Here is a 24,502-nt window from a genome sequence, read left to right as displayed (position 1 = left end):
ACGTTAAAATTAACTCAGAGGATTTTAAACAAATCCATGTTTAGGTGACCGCTCCTGGCACTTACAGAATCTGAGAACAAAACCAAAATGCTGGTATTTTAGCAGAGAAAGGAGGGAAACCTCGAGGCAGAGCAGAGGCAGCAGAGGAGTCAGTTCTCGGCTGTGACTGTAACCCGAACCCGGAAGTCCCAGGGCAGCCAGAGAGGGGCAGACGCACAGACACACCCACTGCACCCAGAGAGGGGCAGACGCACAGACACTCCCGCTGCACATAGAGCGGGGCAGACGCACAGACACGCCCACTTCACAAAGAGAGGGAAACTGAAACCTAACCCTTACTTCCTGTATTTCTGCATCATGGCAGCAGCAGCTCAGCTCGGGAACCTCCAGGAAGAGGCCACGTGTTCCATCTGTTTGGAATATTATACTGATCCGGTGATGATCGATTGTGGACACAACTTCTGCCGCTCCTGCATCACCCAGAGCTGGGAGGGGAGAGATGGAAACTACCCCTGTCCACAGTGCAGGGAGATATCTACTGGGAAAAACCTCAGACCCAACAGACTAGTGGGAAACGTGGTAGAAATTGCAAAACAGCTTCATCTGCCCCCCGTGAAGCCTCCAGAGGAGAATCTGTGTGAGAAACATGAAGAGAAACTGAGGCTGTTCTGTGCAGAGGATCAGAGGATGATATGCTGGGTCTGCCGGGAGTCCAAGGAGCATAAAACTCACTCAGCAAGTCCTGTAGAGGAGGCTGCAGAGGAGCACAAGGTACTTGCTGTGTGTGTGAGTGTTCGGGTATCACAAGTCACCCTTTTGAGGTACGTCTACGCATGCGCTGCATAGGAAGGGACCTTTCATCACTAACACTAGTTATGATTCCCCTCACCCACTCCCACATTATCCCCTCTCTCTATTTCCACCCCCTCCTCCTCCTCCCCCAATCATGTTGATCTTTCTCAATCACTACCTACCACCCTCGCTCTCAATACTATAACATATGACCCCCCTGTCTCCCAGTCCCCTAATACTCTTGTCCCCCTTCCTTCTGCCTCCACAAATGACTCCCCCACCCCCCTCATGATTCCTCTATATTGTCTAATTCTCCTGCTATCCTCACACCTAATCTCGGTCCCCCTCATACCCTGATTTCTCTACGCTCTGCTGAGCTCTCCTCTCCTTTTGTTCCCTTATTCAGCAATCTCCCCTCATCCTCCTCACTATACAACCCCTTAATGACGCCCACAGCCTCCCCCACCTACCCCTTGTTATCCCCCTTCCTAATAAAACACTCTCTTCTACTCACTGCACTCCCTCTGACCTCTTCTGACTCAACCGATACGCCAACTTTTACTGCCTTTACACAACTTTCATCGAACTGCCCACCCACAAATGATGCTTTTCCTATTTCTACCTCCTATACACCCTCTCTCCAAAAAAGATCCTCCCCACACTATAATTCCCCCCCCAGGATTCCCCCCGTCCTACCCACATTTGCAACCCCCTCGGTAATGCTTACTCAACCAACTTCCTATTAACTACTGATCCACCACACTCATCAATTCACAAGCAATCACTCCTTAATATTGAACTTCTCCTTTCATCTCTCGTCTTAGAACTCTCTTCACTCAGAAACGAGATATCACTCATTTCTAAAGCCCACCCCTTAACTCACGCCCACACACTGATCCCCCCACAATACACCTTTCCATCCCACTTCAACACTCATATCAATCCACCCTCAAACTGCCCAACTAGTCCTATCACCAACTTCAACACTCCTCTTCTCCTTAGTAATCACACGTCCAGTTCCTTACCCGCTCAACCTTCCTTAAGCTTCCCACCCTACACCAACACTACTTTCCCGCACCTACCTGATACTTACCCGATAACCTCAGCAGTTAACTCTCTCACAAAATTACATACCTCTCCCTCTCCATCCTCGTCCTCTATCCCCCTTACTCGTCAATCTACAATCCCAGTTCTCATAGTAACGAGCAGACTCCCCCTTCATCCACCTTCACTTAGGCCACCCCAACAACTTAGACCCATCCCCCCCGTCCGCCCACCCAACTACCAGACCCTACTCCCCTCTGCTGCATGTTGATCAACTGCCGATCCTCCTCCTGCCACGCAACTGAGATTGCGGAAACCATTCTCAGCGAAAACATAGACATCGCATTCCTAACTGAAACCTGGCTCAACGCCCACTCCACCCCTATCCTCGACTTGCTTATTCCCCCAGGTTATTCCATCATCAAGAAAGAAAGAGTCGAGCAAACAGGAGGAGGCCTTGCCCTAATCTTTAAAGCTGAACTTAACATCTCACTTATACAGCTGCAAGACCCCTCATCCTTTGAATACCTCTGCACCGATCTCATTATTCCTAACTCCCCCTCCATTCGGTTGCACACTATCTACCACCCCCCTGGGAATAGTATCTCTTTTACTGAAGAGATGTCTGATCATTATTATTCAATCAACGCTCTCCCACTCCAAGAATCTCTTCCTTGGTGACTTCAACATCCACTGGAACAAAAAGGATGAACCTGCTGTCATCTTATTTAAGGATGCCATGGCCATCACCAACATGACCCAACTCTGCAATTCCCCTACTCATACCAAAGGTGCCACCCTTGATGCTATAATGACTAGCAAGGATCTGGCCTCTCTCTCTAATATACTTCCTGTCGACTGGTCCGACCACCACCTTATCCTCTTCACCTTGAATAGCTCCATTACTAACCCTGCCCCCATCAACACTTTACCTTTGAAACTAACACGCAACCTTCACCGTATCCCACCTGGCGAATTGGAATCCTCTATTAAAACATGCCTACTTCTCCCCCCTCTCTCTGACAGCACCAATGACTTAACCAAGAATTATAATAATTCTATTCTTAAAGCCCTCAATCAAATTGCTCCAATTAAACTCAAGCAACAAAAAAACAACCCTCCCAAGGCTTAGTTCAATTCTGAACTCAATAATGGAAGACAGGCCCTCAGACAATTTGAACGTGTTTGGAGGAATCATCCCTCCCCCGATAATCTGTCTCTCCTTAGAACTGCTAGAGCCCATTACAAAAAACACATCTTCAACGAAAAAGCCTCCTTTCTCCGGTCACAACTTGACCAGGCAAGAAACCGCCCTAGAGAACTCTTTAATATCGTTAAAAAACAAACGTCTTCTGGCCCTCCTAAAATATTAGCCTCTATGGAAAGATGCGAAGAAATTGCCAGCTTCTTCACGAACAAAATCAACAAGATAGAACTATCATTCTCCACCTCCCCTTACTCCAACCTCCCCTCAGCCAACACACACTCACCAACTTTCCTAACTCTCTCTCCCCCTCCTCCTCCCTTCCCACACTTCACGACCCCCCTCAATCCATCCCCGTTCTCCCACACCCTGACTCTTCTCCCAAGGTCCACCCTGCTAAAAACAACGCTTCATGGAGTGAATTCAGTCCAGTTTCTGTATCCTCGATTATCAACATCATTTCTAAACTTAAACCTTCCTCCCATACCAAAGACCCTCTCCCTGCCCATCTGGTTCAAGAACTCTAACACATCATTGCCCCTATTTGGACCAATATTATCAACTCCTCTTTTTCCTCTGGCGTTGTCCCTGCCTCCCTTCAGCTTGGCCAAATCTCCCCCATTCTTAAAAACACCTCGGCTGACCCTAATGACCTTAACAACCTACGCCCTATCTCCAACCTTCCTTTCCTCTCTAAGGCCCTTGAAAAGTGTGTCCTGTCCCAATTAGAAAACCATATCCTCTCCTTTAATCTCCTGGACGTTTTCCAATCAGGTTTTAGAAAGGGATCCAGCACCGAAACTGCTATGTTAAACATCACAGATGATGTCCATCGCTCCCTAGATAGAGGTGAATCGTCTCTACTAACCCTACTTGACCTCTCGGCTGCTTTTGATACTGTCCACCATCCCACCCTTCTCAACACTCTCAAAAATCGATTCGGCTTTGAAGGCACTGTATTCAATTGGTTCTCCTCGTTCCTTCAAAACAGATCACAGCAAATCAAGCTCAACCACTACCTCTCTAATCCACAACCTGTCTCACTAGGTGTCCCTCAAGGATCCATCCTCTCCCCAACCCTATTTATTCTTTTCATGGAACCACTCACTCTCATTCTCAAACAAGCCAAAATCAGTTACCACCTTTATGCTGACGACACCCAACTATAGTACAAGATCAAATCTCACAATGACATTCTTCACCTGAATGACACCTTGACTAGAGTTAAAGCATGGTTCCATCTGAATCATCTAAAACTGAATCCGAAAAAAACTGAAATCATCCTTTTCACTCCCAAAAACAATTCCCTTCCCATTCAACTCTGAATCAACGATATCAAAGCACTTAACTGCTCCCTCTCCACCTCTAATTCTGTTAAATCCCTAGGCATCAGCATCGACCAGAATCTTAAACTCATCCCCCACATTAAAAATGCAGCCAAAAGTGCTCTTTACACCCTTCACCACCTCCAAAAAATCAAACGTTTTATTCCAGCTGATGATTTTAAAACCGTTATCCAATCGCTTGTCCTTTCCAGGATTGACTATGGCAACGCCACACTTGCCGGCACACCTAAAGTCGATCTTGCACCGATTAAATTTGTTCTCAATCTAGCCGCTAGACTTATCTCTGATTGTGAAAGATTTGACCACATCTCCCCCGTCCTCAAAAATCTCAATTGGCTCCCAATAGAAGGAAGATCCACCTACAAGATTGCCTGTATCACTCATAAAGCTCTTCACCAAAACACTCCCTCTTACCAGGTCCCTGAGGATCACTAACTCCCTTGTCCTAATCCCTCCTAGACTCAAATGTAAAAAGACCCAATCCCGGGCATTTTCTGGTAACGCTCCTACGATTTGGAACTCTCTCCCCAAAGATCTTCGCTGCAACCCCTCTTAGCCTCTCTTCAAAAAGGAACTCAAAGTACTTCTTCTCAACAAATTTTGGTGTACCTAATGCCTTTGATCCTGAACTTGCTCACTCTTTACTCTTCCCCTACCCACTCCATCCCCACACCATCTTCCCCTTTCATTCTCCTTCCCCTCCACTGCACCCCCTTCTTTCTCCGATCTTTAAAACTTCATCTTCCCCCTTAATTTTATATTTGTTTCTTTGCTCTCATTCCTCTTCTAAATGTATTGCTACATCTCTTGTAAACTCTCTGCACATTGTTAATTGTTTGTTATTTTCTATTATTATGTTTTACCTTCAATGTAAAGCGATCTGATACTCTTGGGTCCAGCAGCGCTATATAAAACCTTTGAAATAAAATAAAATAAAAATAAATAAATCAGCAATTTGCCTAAAAGCGTGCACGTTTTGCATTGCTTTCTATTGCAACGCGTGCACGTTTGGCGCCATCTGTTTGTAATTATCTTGAAAACAGATGGTGCCCATGCTCGCTCCCGCAAGGGAAACGTTGTCTGTGTCTGGTCCACCCCGTCTTCTCCGTACACACCCTGATCCTCGTTTTTATTATTGTTGTGAAATCTTTTTGAAAGGCACTGATGCGAACTCCTCAGAGCAAAGCCGAAAAGTCTCTGGTGCTCCCCACAATGCAATAGAACTCGCATTAGGAAAGTTTGAGCTATTGTCTTGGGCTCAAAATTCCACGGACTCGTTAATTCTCGCTCCGGTGCCTTCTCGACTCATGGGTTCACACTCTGCGACTCTGGGCAATAGCTTGCTTAATCTCCACAACAGCCCCTCGTGGTGGGATGCCTGGCTTTCACCTTGTGGATACCCTGCCAGGGTTATCTCACAGGGGAATACCAGGACGGGTTCCCTAAGCAAGCGCGGAGATGCCCCAGGGTAAGTCGTGCGCTATATAAGTTTCATTCATTTCATATTGGTATTGTAAATTACACATTTTTTATTTATGTGTTGGTTTTAAAAATAGCGAAATTAATAGCTTTGTCATTTACAATGCCAATACTTTTTTTTAACTTTCGCAAATGTGACACCTATAGCATTTGTAATGCAATATGTGTTGTATTTACGTGACTTAGATGTATTGATATTGCAAATAACAATTGCTTTTAATTATTTTTAAATAATTAATACTTAAATAAAAGTTATTGTAATTTATAATGGCAATAGCTTAAACTTTTGTAAATACATTTTTGGGAAGATTATGTTCAGTGTATTTTATTGTGACGAAAATCCAAGAACAGAAGTGAAATATTAACATCTTTTTGTGACATTTGTAAGAAAGCTTGAAACATTGAGAGAACATATTTGAACCAGTTGTTGTTGAATCGTTGCAGAGATTGATGCTGTGGTGGCGCTGAGTGATGTGGTGGCGACGAGTGATGCTGTGGCGTTCAGTGATGCTGTTGTAGCGCATAGTGATGTTGTGGTGCCTCTGAGTGATGCTGTGGTGCCTCTGAGTGATGCTGTGGTGCCTCTGAGTGATGCTGTGGTGGTGCTAAGTGATGCTGTTTTATGCGATAGATAGATACATAGAGTGAGGGCGATAGATAGAGTGAGGGCGCTAGATAGATAGAGTGAGGGCGATAGATAGAGTGAGGGCGATAGATAGAGTGAGGGCGATAGATAGAGTGAGGGCGATAGATAGAATGAGGGCGATAGATAGATAGAGTGAGGGCGATAGATAGAGTGAGGGCGATAGATAGATAGATAGAGTGAGGGCGATAGAGTGAGGGTGATAGATAGATAGAGTGAGGGCGATAGATAGAGTGAGGGCGATAGATAGATAGAGTGAGGGCGATAGATAGAGTGAGGGCGATAGATAGATAGAGTGAGGGCGATAGATAGAGTGAGGGCGATAGATAGAGTGAGGGCGATAGATAGAGTGAGGGCGATAGATAGAGTGAGGGCGATAGGTAGAGTGAGGGCGATAGATAGATAGAGTGAGGGCGATAGATAGATAGAGTGAGGGCGATAGATAGATAGAGTGAGGGCAATAGATAGAGTGAGGGCGATAGATAGATAGAGTGAGGGCGATAGATAGAGTGAGGGCGATAGATAGAGTGAGGGCGATAGATAGATAATGTGTGGGTGATAGAGTGAGGGCGATAGATAAATAGAGTGAGGGCAATAGATAGAGTGAGGGTGATAGATAGAGTGAGGGTGATAGATAGAGTGAGGGTGATAGAGTGAGGGTGATAGATAGAGTGAGGGCAATAGATAGAGTGAGGGTGATAGGGTGATAGAGTGAGTGAGGGCGATAGATAGATAGAGTGAGGGCGATAGATAGATAGATAGATAGAGTGAGGGCAACAGATAGAGTGAGGGCAATAGATAGAGTGAGGGCAATAGATAGAGTGAGGGTGATAGGGTGATAGAGTGAGTGAGGGCGATAGATAGAGTGAGGGCGATAGATAGAGTGAGGGCGATAGATAGAGTGAGGGCAATAGATAGATAGATAGAGTGAGGGCGATAGAGTGAGTGAGGGCAATAGATAGAGTGAGTGAGGGCAATAGATAGAGTGAGTGAGGGCAATAGATAGAGTGAGGGTGATAGAGTGAGGGTAATAGAGTGAGGGTGATAGAGTGAGGGTGATAGAGTGAGGGTGATAGAGTGAGGGTGATAGAGTGAGGGCGATAGAGTGAGGGCGATAGAGTGAGGGCGATAGAGTGAGGGCGATAGAGTGAGGGCGATAGAGTGAGGGCGATAGAGTGAGGGCGATAGAGTGAGGGCGATAGATAGATAGAGTGAGGGCGATAGATAGAGTGAGGGCGATAGATAGAGTGAGGGCGATAGATAGAGTGAGGGTGATAGAGTGAGGGCGATAGATAGATAGAGTGAGGGCGATAGATAGATAGAGTGAGGGCGATAGATAGATAGAGTGAGGGCGATAGATAGAGTGAGGGCGATAGATAGAGTGAGGGCGATAGATAGAGTGAGGGCGATAGATAGAGTGAGGGCGATAGATAGAGTGAGGGCGATAGATAGAGTGAGGGCGATAGATAGAATGAGGGCGATAGATAGAGTGAGGGCGATAGATAGATAAGAGTGAGGGAGATAGATAGATAAGAGTGAGGGCGATAGATAGATAATGTGTGGGTGATAGATAGATAATGTGTGGGTGATAGATAAATAGAGTGAGGGCACTAGATAGAGTGAGGGCCATAGATAGAGTGAGGGTGATAGAGTGAGTGAGGGCGATAGATAGATAGAGTGAGGGCGATAGATAGATAGATAGAGTGAGGGCAATAGATAGATAGATAGAGTGAGGGCAATAGATAGATAGAGTGAGGGCAATAGATAGAGTGAGGGCAATAGATAGAGTGAGGGCAATAGATAGAGTGAGGGCAATAGATAGAGTGAGGGTGATAGAGTGAGTGAGGGCGATAGATAGAGTGAGGGCGATAGATAGATAATGTGTGGGTGATAGATAGAGTGAGGGCGATAGATAGATAGAGTGAGGGCGATAGATAGATAGATAGAGTGAGGGCAATAGATAGATAGATAGAGTGAGGGCGATAGATAGATAAGAGTGAGGGAGATAGATAGAGTGAGGGCGATAGATAGATAGATAGAGTGAGGGCGATAGAGTGAGGGTGATAGATAGATAGAGTGAGGGAGATAGATAGAGTGAGGGCGATAGATAGATAGAGTGAGGGCGATAGATAGATAAGAGTGAGGGAGATAGATAGAGTGAGGGCGATAGATAGATAGAGTGAGGGCGATAGAGTGAAGGCGATAGAGTGAGTAAGGGCGATAGATAGATAGAGTGAGGGCAATAGATAGGTAGATAGAGTGAGGGCATCAGATAGAGTGAGGGCATCAGATAGAGTGAGGGCGATAGATAGAGTGAGGGCGATAGATAGAGTGAGGGCGATAGATAGAGTGAGGGCGATAGATAGAGTGAGGGCGATAGATAGATAGATACAGAGTGATGGCGATAGATAGATAGATACAGAGTGATGGCGATAGATAGATAGATACAGAGTGAGGGCGATAGATAGATAGATAGATAGAGTGAGGGCGATAGATAGAGTGAGGGCGATAGATAGAGTGAGGGCGATAGATAGAGTGAGGGCGATAGATAGAGTGAGGGCGATAGATAGATAGATACAGAGTGATGGCGATAGATAGATAGATACAGAGTGATGGCGATAGATAGATAGATACAGAGTGAGGGCGATAGATAGATAGATAGATAGAGTGAGGGCGATAGATAGAGTGAGGGCGATAGATAGAGTGAGGGCGATAGATAGAGTGAGGGCGATAGATAGAGTGAGGGCGACAGATAGAGTGAGGGCGATAGAGTGAGTGAGGGCGATAGATAGATAGAGGGAGGGCGATAGATAGATAGAGTGAGGGCGATAGATAGATAGATAGAGTGAGGGCAACAGATAGATAGAGTGAGGGCAATAGATAGAGTGAGGGCTATAGATAGAGTGAGGGTGATAGGGTGATAGATAGAGTGAGGGCGATAGAGTGAGGGCAATAGATAGAGTGAGGGCGATAGATAGAGTGAGGGCGATAGATAGAGTGAGGGCGATAGATAGAGTGAGGGCGATAGATAGAGTGAGGGCGATAGATAGATAGATACAGAGTGATGGCGATAGATAGATAGATACAGAGTGATGGCGATAGATAGATAGATACAGAGTGAGGGCGATAGATAGATAGATAGATAGAGTGAGGGCGATAGATAGAGTGAGGGCGATAGATAGAGTGAGGGCGATAGATAGAGTGAGGGCGATAGATAGAGTGAGGGCGACAGATAGAGTGAGGGCGATAGAGTGAGTGAGGGCGATAGATAGATAGAGGGAAGGCGATAGATAGATAGAGTGAGGGCGATAGATAGATAGATAGAGTGAGGGCAACAGATAGATAGAGTGAGGGCAATAGATAGAGTGAGGGCTATAGATAGAGTGAGGGTGATAGGGTGATAGATAGAGTGAGGGCGATAGAGTGAGGGCGATAGATAGAGTGAGGGCGATAGATAGAGTGAGGGCGATAGATAGAGTGAGGGCGATAGAGTGAGTGAGGGCGATAGATAGATAGATACAGAGTGATGGCGATAGATAGATAGATACAGAGTGAGGGCGATAGATAGATAGATAGATAGAGTGAGGGCGATAGATAGAGTGAGGGCGATAGATAGAGTGAGGGCGATAGATAGAGTGAGGGCGATAGATAGAGTGAGGGCGATAGATAGATAGATACAGAGTGATGGCGATAGATAGATAGATACAGAGTGATGGCGATAGATAGATAGATACCGAGTGAGGGCGATAGATAGATAGATAGAGTGAGGGCGATAGATAGAGTGAGGGCGACAGATAGAGTGAGGGCGATAGATAGAGTGAGGGCGACAGATAGAGTGAGGGCGATAGAGTGAGTGAGGGCGATAGATAGATAGAGGGAGGGCGATAGATAGATAGAGTGAGGGCGATAGATAGATAGAGTGAGGGCAACAGATAGATAGAGTGAGGGCAATAGATAGAGTGAGGGCTATAGATAGAGTGAGGGTGATAGGGTGATAGATAGAGTGAGGGCGATAGAGTGAGGGCGATAGATAGAGTGAGGGCGATAGATAGAGTGAGGGCGATAGATAGAGTGAGGGCGACAGATAGAGTGAGGGCGATAGAGTGAGTGAGGGCGATAGATAGATAGAGGGAGGGCGATAGATAGATAGAGTGAGGGCGATAGATAGATAGATAGAGTGAGGGCAACAGATAGATAGAGTGAGGGCAATAGATAGAGTGAGGGCTATAGATAGAGTGAGGGTGATAGGGTGATAGATAGAGTGAGGGCGATAGAGTGAGGGCGATAGATAGAGTGAGGGCGATAGATAGAGTGAGGGCGATAGATAGAGTGAGGGCGATAGATAGATAGATAGATAGAGTGAGGGCGATAGATAGAGTGAGGGCGATAGATAGAGTGAGGGCGATAGATAGAGTGAGGGCGATAGATAGAGTGAGGGCGATAGATAGAGTGAGGGCGATAGATAAAGTGAGGGCGATAGATAGATAGAGTGAGGGCGATAGATAGATAGAGTGAGGGTGATAGAGTGAGGGTGATAGAGTGAGGGTGATAGAGTGAGGGCGATAGATAGATAAGAGTGAGGGCGATAGATAAGAGTGAGGGCGATAGATAGATAAGAGTGAGGGCGATAGATAGATAATGTGTGGGCGATAGATAGATAATGTGTGGGTGATAGATAGATAATGTGTGGGTGATAGATAGATAATGTGTGGGTGATAGATAGATAATGTGTGGGTGATAGATAGATAGAGTGAGGGCGATAGATAAATAGAGTGAGGGCCATAGATAGAGTGAGGGCCATAGATAGAGTGAGGGTGATAGATGGAGTGAGGGTGATAGAGTGAGTGAGGGCGATAGATAGATAGAGTGAGGGCGATAGATAGATAGATAGAGTGAGGGCAATAGATAGAGTGAGGGCAATAGATAGAGTGAGGGCAATAGATAGAGTGAGGGTGATAGAGTGAGTGAGGGCGATAGATAGAGTGAGGGCGATAGATAGATAGAGTGAGGGCAATAGATAGAGTGAGGGCAATAGATAGAGTGAGGGCAATAGATAGAGTGAGGATAGAGTGAGGGCAATAGATAGAGTGAGGGCAATAGATAGAGTGAGTGAGGGCGATAGATAGATAGAGTGAGGGCAATAGATAAAGTGAGGGCGATAGAGTGAAGGCGATAGAGTGAGTGAGGGCGATAGATAGATAGAGTGAGGGCGATAGATAGATAGAGTGAGGGCATCAGATAGAGTGAGGGCATCAGATAGAGTGAGGGCATCAGATAGAGTGAGGGCATCAGATAGAGTGAGGGCGATAGATAGAGTGAGGGCGATAGATAGATAGAGTGAGGGTGATAGAGTGAGGGTGATAGAGTGAGGGTGATAGAGTGAGGGTGATAGAGTGAGGGTGATAGAGTGAGGGCGATAGATAGATAAGAGTGAGGCCGATAGATAGATAAGAGTGAGGGCGATAGATAGATAAGAGTGAGGGCGATAGATAGATAATGTGTGGGTGATAGATAGATAATTTGTGGGTGATAGATAGATAATGTGTGGGTGATAGATAGATAGAGTGAGGGCGATTGATAAATAGAGTGAGGGCCATAGATAGAGTGAGGGCCATAGATAGAGTGAGGGTGATAGATGGAGTGAGGGTGATAGAGTGAGTGAGGGCGATAGATAGATAGATAGATAGAGTGAGGGCGATAGATAGATAGATAGAGTGAGGGCAATAGATAGAGTGAGGGCAATAGATAGAGTGAGGGCAATAGATAGAGTGAGGGCAATAGATAGAGTGAGGGTGATAGAGTGAGTGAGGGCGATAGAGTGAGGGCGATAGATAGATAGAGTGAGGGCAATAGATAGAGTGAGGGCAATAGATAGATAGAGTGAGGGCAATAGATAGAGTGAGGGTGATAGAGTGAGTGAGGGCGATAGATAGATAGAGTGAGGGCAATAGATAAAGTGAGGGCGATAGAGTGAAGGCGATAGAGTGAGTGAGGGCGATAGATAGATAGAGTGAGGGCGATAGATAGATAGAGTGAGGGCATCAGATAGAGTGAGGGCATCAGATAGAGTGAGGGCGATAGATGGAGTGAGGGCGATAGATGGAGTGAGGGCGATAGATGGAGTGAGGGCGATAGATGGAGTGAGGGCGATAGATAGATAGAGTGAGGGCGATAGAGTGAGTGAGGGCAATAGATAGAGTGAGTGAGGGCAATAGATAGAGTGAGGGTGATAGAGTGAGGGTAATAGAGTGAGGGTGATAGAGTGAGGGTGATAGAGTGAGGGTGATAGAGTGAGGGTGATAGAGTGAGGGTGATAGAGTGAGGGTGATAGAGTGAGGGCGATAGAGTGAGGGCGATAGAGTGAGGGCGATAGAGTGAGGGCGATAGAGTGAGGGCGATAGAGTGAGGGCGATAGAGTGAGGGCGATAGAGTGAGGGCGATAGAGTGAGGGCGATAGAGTGAGGGCGATAGATAGATAGAGTGAGGGCGATAGATAGAGTGAGGGCGATAGATAGAGTGAGGGCGATAGATAGAGTGAGGGCGATAGATAGAGTGAGGGTGATAGAGTGAGGGCGATAGATAGATAGAGTGAGGGCGATAGATAGATAGAGTGAGGGCGATAGATAGATAGAGTGAGGGCGATAGATAGATAGAGTGAGGGCGATAGATAGATAGAGTGAGGGCGATAGATAGAGTGAGGGCGATAGATAGAGTGAGGGCGATAGATAGAGTGAGGGCGATAGATAGAATGAGGGCGATAGATAGAGTGAGGGCGATAGATAGATAAGAGTGAGGGAGATAGATAGATAAGAGTGAGGGCGATAGATAGATAATGTGTGGGTGATAGATAGATAATGTGTGGGTGATAGATAAATAGAGTGAGGGCACTAGATAGAGTGAGGGCCATAGATAGAGTGAGGGTGATAGAGTGAGTGAGGGCGATAGATAGATAGAGTGAGGGCGATAGATAGATAGATAGAGTGAGGGCAATAGATAGATAGATAGAGTGAGGGCAATAGATAGATAGAGTGAGGGCAATAGATAGAGTGAGGGCAATAGATAGAGTGAGGGCAATAGATAGAGTGAGGGTGATAGAGTGAGTGAGGGCGATAGATAGAGTGAGGGCGATAGATAGATAATGTTTGGGTGATAGATAGAGTGAGGGCGATAGATAGATAGATAGATAGAGTGAGGGCAATAGATAGATAGATAGAGTGAGGGCGATAGATAGATAAGAGTGAGGGAGATAGATAGAGTGAGGGCAATAGATAGATAGAGTGAGGGCGATAGATAGAGTGAGGGCGATAGATAAATAGATAGAGTGAGGGCGATAGAGTGAAGGTGATAGATAGATAGAGTGAGGGAGATAGATAGAGTGAGGGCGATAGATAGATAGAGTGAGGGCGATAGATAGATAAGAGTGAGGGAGATAGATAGAGTGAGGGCGATAGATAGATAGAGTGAGGGCGATAGAGTGAAGGCGATAGAGTGAGTAAGGGCGATAGATAGATAGAGTGAGGGCAATAGATAGGTAGATAGAGTGAGGGCATCAGATAGAGTGAGGGCATCAGATAGAGTGAGGGCGATAGATAGAGTGAGGGCGATAGATAGAGTGAGGGCGATAGATAGAGTGAGGGCGATAGATAGAGTGAGGGCGATAGATAGAGTGAGGGCGATAGATAGATAGATACAGAGTGATGGCGATAGATAGATAGATAGAGACAGAGTGATGGCGATAGATAGATAGATACAGAGTGAGGGCGATAGATAGATAGATAGATAGAGTGAGGGCGATAGATAGAGTGAGGGCGATAGATAGAGTGAGGGCGATAGATAGAGTGAGGGCGATAGATAGAGTGAGGGCGACAGATAGAGTGAGGGCGATAGAGTGATTGAGGGCAATAGATAGAGGGAGGGCGATAGATAGATAGAGTGAGGGCGATAGATAGATAGATAGAGTGAGGGCAACAGATAGATAGAGTGAGGGCAATAGATAGAGTGAGGGCTATAGATAGAGTGAGGGTGATAGGGTGATAGATAGAGTGAGGGCGATAGAGTGAGGGCGATAGATAGAGTGAGGGCGATAGATAGAGTGAGGGCGATAGATAGAGTGAGGGCGATAGATAGAGTGAGGGCGATAGATAGAGTGAGGGCGATAGATAAAGTGAGGGCGATAGATAGATAGAGTGAGGGCGATAGATAGATAGAGTGAGGGTGATAGAGTGAGGGTGATAGAGTGAGGGTGATAGAGTGAGGGTGATAGAGTGAGGGTGATAGAGTGAGGGCGATAGATAGATAAGAGTGAGGGCGATAGATAAGAGTGAGGGCGATAGATAGATAAGAGTGAGGGCGATAGATAGATAATGTGTGGGCGATAGATAGATAATGTGTGGGTGATAGATAGATAATGTGTGGGTGATAGATAATGTGTGGGTGATAGATAGATAATGTGTGGGTGATAGATAGATAGAGTGAGGGCGATAGATAAATAGAGTGAGGGCCATAGATAGAGTGAGGGCCATAGATAGAGTGAGGGTGATAGATGGAGTGAGGGTGATAGAGTGAGTGAGGGCGATAGATAGATAGAGTGAGGGCGATAGATAGATAGATAGAGTGAGGGCAATAGATAGAGTGAGGGCAATAGATAGAGTGAGGGCAATAGATAGAGTGAGGGTGATAGAGTGAGTGAGGGCGATAGATAGAGTGAGGGCGATAGATAGATAGAGTGAGGGCAATAGATAGAGTGAGGGCAATAGATAGAGTGAGGGCAATAGATAGAGTGAGGATAGAGTGAGGGCAATAGATAGAGTGAGGGTGATAGAGTGAGTGAGGGCGATAGATAGATAGAGTGAGGGCAATAGATAAAGTGAGGGCGATAGAGTGAAGGCGATAGAGTGAGTGAGGGCGATAGATAGATAGAGTGAGGGCGATAGATAGATAGAGTGAGGGCATCAGATAGAGTGAGGGCATCAGATAGAGTGAGGGCATCAGATAGAGTGAGGGCATCAGATAGAGTGAGGGTGATAGATAGAGTGAGGGCGATAGATAGATAGAGTGAGGGTGATAGAGTGAGGGTGATAGAGTGAGGGTGATAGAGTGAGGGTGATAGAGTGAGGGCGATAGATAGATAAGAGTGAGGCCGATAGATAGATAAGAGTGAGGGCGATAGATAGATAAGAGTGAGGGCGATAGATAGATAATGTGTGGGTGATAGATAGATAATGTGTGGGTGATAGATAGATAATGTGTGGGTGATAGATAGATAGAGTGAGGGCGATTGATAAATAGAGTGAGGGCCATAGATAGAGTGAGGGCCATAGATAGAGTGAGGGTGATAGATGGAGTGAGGGTGATAGAGTGAGTGAGGGCGATAGATAGATAGATAGAGTGAGGGCGATAGATAGATAGATAGAGTGAGGGCAATAGATAGAGTGAGGGCAATAGATAGAGTGAGGGCAATAGATAGAGTGAGGGCAATAGATGGAGTGAGGGTGATAGAGTGAGTGAGGGCGATAGAGTGAGGGCGATAGATAGATAGAGTGAGGGCAATAGATAGAGTGAGGGCAATAGATAGATAGAGTGAGGGCAATAGATAGAGTGAGGGTGATAGAGTGAGTGAGGGCGATAGATAGATAGAGTGAGGGCAATAGATAAAGTGAGGGCGATAGAGTGAAGGCGATAGAGTGAGTGAGGGCGATAGATAGATAGAGTGAGGGCGATAGATAGATAGAGTGAGGGCATCAGATAGAGTGAGGGCATCAGATAGAGTGAGGGCGATAGATGGAGTGAGGGCGATAGATGGAGTGAGGGCGATAGATGGAGTGAGGGCGATAGATGGAGTGAGGGCGATAGATAGATAGAGTGAGGGCGATAGAGTGAGTGAGGGCAATAGATAGAGTGAGTGAGGGCAATAGATAGAGTGAGGGTGATAGAGTGAGGGTAATAGAGTGAGGGTGATAGAGTGAGGGTGATAGAGTGAGGGTAATAGAGTGAGGGTGATAGAGTGAGGGCGATAGAGTGAGGGCGATAGAGTGAGGGCGATAGAGTGAGGGCGATAGAGTGAGGGCGATAGAGTGAGGGCGATAGAGTGAGGGCGATAGAGTGAGGGCGATAGATAGATAGAGTGAGGGCGATAGATAGAGTGAGGGCGATAGATAGAGTGAGGGCGATAGATAGAGTGAGGGCGATAGATAGAGTGAGGGTGATAGAGTGAGGGCGATAGATAGATAGAGTGAGGGCGATAGATAGATAGAGTGAGGGCGATAGATAGATAGAGTGAGGGCGATAGATAGATAGAGTGAGGGCGATAGATAGATAGAGTGAGGGCGATAGATAGATAGAGTGAGGGCGATAGATAGAGTGAGGGCGATAGATAGAGTGAGGGCGATAGATAGAGTGAGGGCGATAGATAGAGTGAGGGCGATAGATAGAATGAGGGCGATAGATAGAGTGAGGGCGATAGATAGATAAGAGTGAGGGAGATAGATAGATAAGAGTGAGGGCGATAGATAGATAATGTGTGGGTGATAGATAGATAATGTGTGGGTGATAGATAAATAGAGTGAGGGCACTAGATAGAGTGAGGGCCATAGATAGAGTGAGGGTGATAGAGTGAGTGAGGGCGATAGATAGATAGAGTGAGGGCGATAGATAGATAGATAGAGTGAGGGCAATAGATAGATAGATAGAGTGAGGGCAATAGATAGATAGAGTGAGGGCAATAGATAGAGTGAGGGCAATAGATAGAGTGAGGGCAATAGATAGAGTGAGGGCAATAGATAGAGTGAGGGTGATAGAGTGAGTGAGGGCGATAGATAGAGTGAGGGCGATAGATAGATAATGTGTGGGTGATAGATAGAGTGAGGGCGATAGATAGATAGATAGATAGAGTGAGGGCAATAGATAGATAGATAGAGTGAGGGCGATAGATAGATAAGAGTGAGGGAGATAGATAGAGTGAGGGCAATAGATAGATAGAGTGAGGGCGATAGATAGAGTGAGGGCGATAGATAGATAGATAGAGTGAGGGCGATAGAGTGAAGGTGATAGATAGATAGAGTGAGGGAGATAGATAGAGTGAGGGCGATAGATAGATAGAGTGAGGGCGATAGATAGATAAGAGTGAGGGAGATAGATAGAGTGAGGGCGATAGATAGATAGAGTGAGGGCGATAGAGTGAAGGCGATAGAGTGAGTAAGGGCGATAGATAGATAGAGTGAGGGCAATAGATAGGTAGATAGAGTGAGGGCATCAGATAGAGTGAGGGCATCAGATAGAGTGAGGGCGATAGATAGAGTGAGGGCGATAGATAGAGTGAGGGCGATAGGTAGAGTGAGGGCGATAGATAGAGTGAGGGCGATAGATAGAGTGAGGGCGATAGATAGATAGATACAGAGTGATGGCGATAGATAGATAGATAGAGACAGAGTGATGGCGATAGATAGATAGATACAGAGTGAGGGCGATAGATAGATAGATAGAGTGAGGGCGATAGATAGAGTGAGGGCGATAGATAGAGTGAGGGCGATAGATAGAGTGAGGGCGATAGATAGAGTGAGGGCGACAGATAGAGTGAGGGCGATAGAGTGAGTGGGGGCGATAGATAGAGGGAGGGCGATAGATAGATAGAGTGAGGGCGATAGATAGATAGATAGAGTGAGGGCAACAGATAGATAGAGTGAGGGCAATAGATAGAGTGAGGGCTATAGATAGAGTGAGGGTGATAGGGTGATAGATAGAGTGAGGGCGATAGAGTGAGGGCGATAGATAGAGTGAGGGCGATAGATAGAGTGAGGGCGATAGATAGAGTGAGGGCGATAGATAGAGTGAGGGCGATAGATAGAGTGAGGGCGATAGATAAAGTGAGGGCGATAGATAGATAGAGTGAGGGCGATAGATAGATAGAGTGAGGGTGATAGAGTGAGGGTGATAGAGTGAGGGTGATAGAGTGAGGGTGATAGAGTGAGGGTGATAGAGTGAGGGCGATAGATAGATAAGAGTGAGGGCGATAGATAAGAGTGAGGGCGATAGATAGATAAGAGTGAGGGCGATAGATAGATAATGTGTGGGCGATAGATAGATAATGTGTGGGTGATAGATAGATAATGTGTGGGTGATAGATAATGTGTGGGTGATAGATAGATAATGTGTGGGTGATAGATAGATAGAGTGAGGGCGATAGATAAATAGAGTGAGGGCCATAGATAGAGTGAGGGCCATAGATAGAGTGAGGGTGATAGATGGAGTGAGGGTGATAGAGTGAGTGAGGGCGATAGATAGATAGAGTGAGGGCGATAGATAGATAGATAGAGTGAGGGCAATAGATAGAGTGAGGGCAATAGATAGAGTGAGGGCAATAGATAGAGTGAGGGTGATAGAGTGAGTGAGGGCGATAGATAGAGTGAGGGCGATAGATAGATAGAGTGAGGGCAATAGATAGAGTGAGGGCAATAGATAGAGTGAGGGCAATAGATAGAGTGAGGATAGAGTGAGGGCAATAGATAGAGTGAGGGTGATAGAGTGAGTGAGGGCGATAGATAGATAGAGTGAGGGCAATAGATAAAGTGAGGGCGATAGAGTGAAGGCGATAGAGTGAGTGAGGGCGATAGATAGATAGAGTGAGGGCGATAGATAGATAGAGTGAGGGCATCAGATAGAGTGAGGGCATCAGATAGAGTGAGGGCATCAGATAGAGTGAGGGCATCAGATAGAGTGAGGGTGATAGATAGAGTGAGGGCGATAGATAGATAGAGTGAGGGTGATAGAGTGAGGGTGATAGAGTGAGGGTGATAGAGTGAGGGTGATAGAGTGAGGGCGATAGATAAGAGTGAGGCCGATAGATAGATAAGAGTGAGGGCGATAGATAGATAAGAGTGAGGGCGATAGATAGATAATGTGTGGGTGATAGATAGATAATGTGTGGGTGATAGATAGATAATGTGTGGGTGATAGATAGATAGAGTGAGGGCGATTGATAAATAGAGTGAGGGCCATAGATAGAGTGAGGGCCATAGATAGAGTGAGGGTGATAGATGGAGTGAGGGTGATAGAGTGAGTGAGGGCGATAGATAGATAGATAGAGTGAGGGCGATAGATAGATAGATAGAGTGAGGGCAATAGATAGAGTGAGGGCAATAGATAGAGTGAGGGCAATAGATAGAGTGAGGGCAATAGATAGAGTGAGGGTGATAGAGTGAGTGAGGGCGATAGAGTGAGGGCGATAGATAGATAGAGTGAGGGCAATAGATAGAGTGAGGGCAATAGATAGATAGAGTGAGGGCAATAGATAGAGTGAGGGTGATAGAGTGAGTGAGGGCGATAGATAGATAGAGTGAGGGCAATAGATAAAGTGAGGGCGATAGAGTGAAGGCGATAGAGTGAGTGAGGGCGATAGATAGATAGAGTGAGGGCGATAGATAGATACAGTGAGGGCATCAGATAGAGTGAGGGCATCAGATAGAGTGAGGGCGATAGATGGAGTGAGGGCGATAGATGGAGTGAGGGCGATAGATGGAGTGAGGGCGATAGATGGAGTGAGGGCGATAGATGGAGTGAGGGCGATAGATAGATAGAGTGAGGGCGATAGATAGATAGAGTTAGGGCGATAGATGGAGTGAGGGCGATAGATGGAGTGAGGGCGATAGATGGAGTGAGGGCGATAGATAGATAGAGTGAGGGCGATAGATAGATAGAGTGAGGGCGATAGATGGAGTGAGGGCGATAGATGAAGTGAGGGCGATAGATGGAGTGAGGGCGATAGATGGAGTGAGGGCGATAGATGGAGTGAGGGCGATAGATGGAGTGAGGGCGATAGATAGATAAGAGTGAGGGCGATAGATAGATAAGAGTGAGGGCGATAGATAGATAATGTGTGGGTGATAGATAGATAATTTGTGGGTGATAGATAGATAATGTGTGGGTGATAGATAGATAGAGTGAGGGCGATTGATAAATAGAGTGAGGGCCATAGATAGAGTGAGGGCCATAGATAGAGTGAGGGTGATAGATGGAGTGAGGGTGATAGAGTGAGTGAGGGCGATAGATAGATAGATAGAGTGAGGGCGATAGATAGATAGATAGAGTGAGGGCAATAGATAGAGTGAGGGCAATAGATAGAGTGAGGGCAATAGATAGAGTGAGGGCAATAGATAGAGTGAGGGTGATAGAGTGAGTGAGGGCGATAGAGTGAGGGCAATAGATAGATAGAGTGAGGGCAATAGATAGAGTGAGGGCAATAGATAGATAGAGTGAGGGCAATAGATAGAGTGAGGGTGATAGAGTGAGTGAGGGCGATAGATAGATAGAGTGAGGGCAATAGATAAAGTGAGGGCGATAGAGTGAAGGCGATAGAGTGAGTGAGGGCGATAGATAGATAGAGTGAGGGCGATAGATAGATAGAGTGAGGGCATCAGATAGAGTGAGGGCATCAGATAGAGTGAGGGCGATAGATGGAGTGAGGGCGATAGATGGAGTGAGGGCGATAGATGGAGTGAGGGCGATAGATGGAGTGAGGGCGATAGATAGATAGAGTGAGGGCGATAGAGTGAGTGAGGGCAATAGATAGAGTGAGTGAGGGCAATAGATAGAGTGAGGGTGATAGAGTGAGGGTAATAGAGTGAGGGTGATAGAGTGAGGGTGATAGAGTGAGGGTGATAGAGTGAGGGTGATAGAGTGAGGGTGATAGAGTGAGGGCGATAGAGTGAGGGCGATAGAGTGAGGGCGATAGAGTGAGGGCGATAGAGTGAGGGCGATAGAGTGAGGGCGATAGAGTGAGGGCGATAGAGTGAGGGCGATAGAGTGAGGGCGATAGATAGATAGAGTGAGGGCGATAGATAGAGTGAGGGCGATAGATAGAGTGAGGGCGATAGATAGAGTGAGGGCGATAGATAGAGTGAGGGTGATAGAGTGAGGGCGATAGATAGATAGAGTGAGGGCGATAGATAGATAGAGTGAGGGCGATAGATAGATAGAGTGAGGGCGATAGATAGATAGAGTGAGGGCGATAGATAGATAGAGTGAGGGCGATAGATAGATAGAGTGAGGGCGATAGATAGAGTGAGGGCGATAGATAGAGTGAGGGCGATAGATAGAGTGAGGGCGATAGATAGAATGAGGGCGATAGATAGAGTGAGGGCGATAGATAGATAAGAGTGAGGGAGATAGATAGATAAGAGTGAGGGCGATAGATAGATAATGTGTGGGTGATAGATAGATAATGTGTGGGTGATAGATAAATAGAGTGAGGGCACTAGATAGAGTGAGGGCCATAGATAGAGTGAGGGTGATAGAGTGAGTGAGGGCGATAGATAGATAGAGTGAGGGCGATAGATAGATAGATAGAGTGAGGGCAATAGATAGATAGATAGAGTGAGGGCAATAGATAGATAGAGTGAGGGCAATAGATAGAGTGAGGGCAATAGATAGAGTGAGGGCAATAGATAGAGTGAGGGCAATAGATAGAGTGAGGGTGATAGAGTGAGTGAGGGCGATAGATAGAGTGAGGGCGATAGATAGATAATGTGTGGGTGATAGATAGAGTGAGGGCGATAGATAGATAGATAGATAGAGTGAGGGCAATAGATAGATAGATAGAGTGAGGGCGATAGATAGATAAGAGTGAGGGAGATAGATAGAGTGAGGGCAATAGATAGATAGAGTGAGGGCGATAGATAGAGTGAGGGCGATAGATAGATAGATAGAGTGAGGGCGATAGAGTGAAGGTGATAGATAGATAGAGTGAGGGAGATAGATAGAGTGAGGGCGATAGATAGATAGAGTGAGGGCGATAGATAGATAAGAGTGAGGGAGATAGATAGAGTGAGGGCGATAGATAGATAGAGTGAGGGCGATAGAGTGAAGGCGATAGAGTGAGTAAGGGCGATAGATAGATAGAGTGAGGGCAATAGATAGGTAGATAGAGTGAGGGCATCAGATAGAGTGAGGGCATCAGATAGAGTGAGGGCGATAGATAGAGTGAGGGCGATAGATAGAGTGAGGGCGATAGATAGAGTGAGGGCGATAGATAGAGTGAGGGCGATAGATAGAGTGAGGGCGATAGATAGATAGATACAGAGTGATGGCGATAGATAGATAGATAGAGACAGAGTGATGGCGATAGATAGATAGATACAGAGTGAGGGCGATAGATAGATAGATAGATAGAGTGAGGGCGATAGATAGAGTGAGGGCGATAGATAGAGTGAGGGCGATAGATAGAGTGAGGGCGATAGATAGAGTGAGGGCGACAGATAGAGTGAGGGCGATAGAGTGAGTGAGGGCAATAGATAGATAGAGTGAGGGCGATAGATAGATAGAGTGAGGGCGATAGATAGATAGATAGATAGAGTGAGGGCAACAGATAGATAGAGTGAGGGCAATAGATAGAGTGAGGGCTATAGATAGAGTGAGGGTGATAGGGTGATAGATAGAGTGAGGGCGATAGAGTGAGGGCGATAGATAGAGTGAGGGCGATAGATAGAGTGAGGGCGATAGATAGAGTGAGGGCGATAGATAGAGTGAGGGCGATAGATAAAGTGAGGGCGATAGATAGATAGAGTGAGGGCGATAGATAGATAGAGTGAGGGTGATAGAGTGAGGGTGATAGAGTGAGGGTGATAGAGTGAGGGTGATAGAGTGAGGGCGATAGATAGATAAGAGTGAGGGCGATAGATAAGAGTGAGGGCGATAGATAGATAAGAGTGAGGGCGATAGATAGATAATGTGTGGGCGATAGATAGATAATGTGTGGGTGATAGATAGATAATGTGTGGGTGATAGATAATGTGTGGGTGATAGATAGATAATGTGTGGGTGATAGATAGATAGAGTGAGGGCGATAGATAAATAGAGTGAGGGCCATAGATAGAGTGAGGGCCATAGATAGAGTGAGGGTGATAGATGGAGTGAGGGTGATAGAGTGAGTGAGGCGATAGATAGATAGAGTGAGGGCGATAGATAGATAGATAGAGTGAGGGCAATAGATAGAGTGAGGGCAATAGATAGAGTGAGGGCAATAGATAGAGTGAGGGTGATAGAGTGAGTGAGGGCGATAGATAGAGTGAGGGCGATAGATAGATAGAGTGAGGGCAATAGATAGAGTGAGGGCAATAGATAGAGTGAGGGCAATAGATAGAGTGAGGATAGAGTGAGGGCAATAGATAGAGTGAGGGTGATAGAGTGAGTGAGGGCGATAGATAGATAGAGTGAGGGCAATAGATAAAGTGAGGGCGATAGAGTGAAGGCGATAGAGTGAGTGAGGGCGATAGATAGATAGAGTGAGGGCGATAGATAGATAGAGTGAGGGCATCAGATAGAGTGAGGGCATCAGATAGAGTGAGGGCATCAGATAGAGTGAGGGCATCAGATAGAGTGAGGGTGATAGATAGAGTGAGGGCGATAGATAGATAGAGTGAGGGTGATAGAGTGAGGGTGATAGAGTGAGGGTGATAGAGTGAGGGCGATAGATAGATAAGAGTGAGGCCGATAGATAGATAAGAGTGAGGGCGATAGATAGATAAGAGTGAGGGCGATAGATAGATAATGTGTGGGTGATAGATAGATAATGTGTGGGTGATAGATAGATAGAGTGAGGGCGATTGATAAATAGAGTGAGGGCCATAGATAGAGTGAGGGCCATAGATAGAGTGAGGGTGATAGATGGAGTGAGGGTGATAGAGTGAGTGAGGGCGATAGATAGATAGATAGAGTGAGGGCGATAGATAGATAGATAGAGTGAGGGCAATAGATAGAGTGAGGGCAATAGATAGAGTGAGGGCAATAGATAGAGTGAGGGCAATAGATAGAGTGAGGGTGATAGAGTGAGTGAGGGCGATAGAGTGAGGGCGATAGATAGATAGAGTGAGGGCAATAGATAGAGTGAGGGCAATAGATAGATAGAGTGAGGGCAATAGATAGAGTGAGGGTGATAGAGTGAGTGAGGGCGATAGATAGATAGAGTGAGGGCAATAGATAAAGTGAGGGCGATAGAGTGAAGGC

At 46.1% G+C, this 24,502-nt stretch overlaps 1 protein-coding gene across 1 annotated transcript in view; it reads left to right on the top strand.

The window, feature by feature from the left end:
* The first annotated feature begins 357 nt into the window (after positions 1-357).
* LOC147668285 (E3 ubiquitin-protein ligase TRIM39-like) overlaps positions 358-24,502 on the top strand; it is a 198,650-nt gene continuing 174,505 nt past the window's right edge. Inside the window, exon 1 of the mRNA XM_086948634.1 lies at positions 358-771. Coding sequence (XP_086804760.1) covers positions 358-771 — 414 coding nt within the window. The remainder of the gene's footprint in view (positions 772-24,502) is intronic.

The sequence above is a fragment of the Lissotriton vulgaris genome, unplaced genomic scaffold (genome assembly GCF_964263255.1).
Source record: "Lissotriton vulgaris unplaced genomic scaffold, aLisVul1.2 SCAFFOLD_328, whole genome shotgun sequence".
Lineage (NCBI taxonomy): Eukaryota > Metazoa > Chordata > Amphibia > Caudata > Salamandridae > Lissotriton > Lissotriton vulgaris.
This window is presented reverse-complemented; position numbering and strand designations above follow the sequence as displayed.